Source organism: Solanum tuberosum, unplaced genomic scaffold (genome assembly GCF_000226075.1).
Source record: "Solanum tuberosum cultivar DM 1-3 516 R44 unplaced genomic scaffold, SolTub_3.0 scf00508, whole genome shotgun sequence".
NCBI classification, from domain to species: domain Eukaryota; kingdom Viridiplantae; phylum Streptophyta; class Magnoliopsida; order Solanales; family Solanaceae; genus Solanum; species Solanum tuberosum.
Genome location: NW_006239453.1, coordinates 326,135 through 328,055, shown reverse-complemented (window position 1 = coordinate 328,055; position 1,921 = coordinate 326,135). Strand labels below are relative to the sequence as shown.

The following is a 1,921-nucleotide window of genomic DNA, read 5'->3' as shown; positions in this document are numbered from 1 at the left end:
CAAAAAAGGTACAAGGAGGGGGACATAAACCTAACCTCCGATCCTATGGCGGGTCATAAGTCGACCTACCTACTAAGGTTAGTCGACTCATTCCCATACTATAAAGGGGAAAACCTATAACTACGTACCTAAGGGGAGGACTCCTCTAAATACAAAGATTCTAGGAAAACATAAATAAGAGAGACTCTCCCCATACAAAGGAAAGAATAAAAAGCAAGAACCTAATAAAAAACTATCCTTAAATCAAGGGGGTTTTTAAATTCTTTTTAACCTATTCCTTCTGAAACTTTGAACTCCCATTTTCTCGAGAATATAGCTACCTCGTACTGCGTGTGGCAATTGATTGTAAGTGTAGTAATGTTGGATGATGTCTTTTTGTGACTCTGCTTGGACAGGAAATCAGCAGTACTGTTGGCCTCTCTGTATATATGATCACATTGAAAGAATTCACATTGGCTAACAATGTTTTGGAACTCCTGTACAAACTTTTGAATCCTCCAAGGGGAAGTAGAGGTTTGCAATATCCACCTAGTTAAAAGCTCAGAATCTACCTCAAGAATAATATTGTTGTATCCATGCTGAATGCACCAGTTTAGACCATAACTGGCAGCTTGAATTTCTGCCTGATTATTGGTCCCTTCACCGAGAGGTAAAGCAAATGCATAAATGATCTCTCCTTGTTCATCTCGTAGAATGCCTCCCCCTCCTATCTTCCCAGGATTGTGCAAAGCACTACCATCTGTGTTAAGCTTGTATCTGCTAGGAGAGGGTGTTTTCCAAATCACTGAAGTAACTTTAACATCATGTTTGCAGCTCTCGATCAGGTCCACTACTTTTGTCCACTGTGCAGGCCAATAAATATAAGGAAAAATAGTTTTGAGCAGGTGGAGAGTATCTTTGAGGATCATGTATTTGACCCTGCTGTTGCTGAATTTTTTTCCCCCGTATTTAGCTGAGCATCTATTCTTCCACAGGTTCCAGCAGATCACTATGGGAAGAGTTTTGATGAGAATTTTGTGGGCTTCATTCTTTCCTTGAATATCATTCCATCTCAATAGATGATTACTCAATGAGGACTGTTGGAAAGTAACACCCATTGGACTTAAAAAGAATGTCCATATATGAGTTGCAAAGGGTCCTTCATTGAAGATATGGTCCACTTCATCCCATCCTTTCTGCATGCAACAGAAACATCTCACTGGCTCCACTCCGAAGGTTGCCAACTCTTCGTTAGTTGGTATTTTATATCTAAGTGCTCTCGAAACGAGAAAGGACATCTTGAAGGGAATATGCTTATGCCAAATCTGTGAATTGATCACTGCATTATTCTTCTCAAGTCTGCAAATTTCCCATGCTGAAGCACAAGAAAAAATTCCAGAATCGTTTGGCTTCCAGACTGCAGTGTTTTTCTCTCCTTGTTGGTATTGAAAATTTGTGCTCAAAATATGAGGTATGAGTAGTGGTGGAACCTGTTGTCGCAACTTTCTTTCATTCCATTCTCCATTGACTAGAAAGTGAGCAGTAGTGGCATTATTGAGGCTGGAAATGTTGGTGGTGTAATTAGCAAGAGCACCTACTCCTAGCCAATCATCCCACCAAAAGGAGCGACTTCCAGACTTAATTTTCCAGGTGATATGATCCTCCACTTGTTTTATTCTTCGTCATGTATCTCCACACTAAGGACTGACCAGTGTCCACCTTCTTTGCGACTGGATTGGCTCTCTGGTAATATTTGGACTTGAGGAATTGACCCCATAGAGAAGAATTAGCCCTGAAATTCAACCATTGCTTATATTGAAGAGAAGTGCAAATATTTGTGAGTCTTCTGAGCCCCACACCTCCTTCATCATAGAGTAGGCTCATGGTTTCAAGTGATGCCCAATGGTATTTCCTTTGATCCTGGTCTCTTCCCAAGAAAAAC

At 40.6% G+C, this 1,921-nt stretch overlaps 1 protein-coding gene across 1 annotated transcript in view; it reads right to left on the bottom strand.

Annotated features, from left to right (window-relative positions):
- Positions 1-266: 266 nt before the first annotated feature.
- Positions 267-1,921, bottom strand: part of LOC107058511 (uncharacterized) — a 4,636-nt gene continuing 2,981 nt past the window's right edge. Inside the window, exons 2-3 of the mRNA XM_015304316.1 lie at positions 1,689-1,771; positions 267-1,579 (exon numbers count right to left, since the gene is read on the bottom strand). Of these exons, the coding sequence (XP_015159802.1) occupies positions 267-1,579; positions 1,689-1,771 (1,396 nt within the window). The remainder of the gene's footprint in view (positions 1,580-1,688; positions 1,772-1,921) is intronic.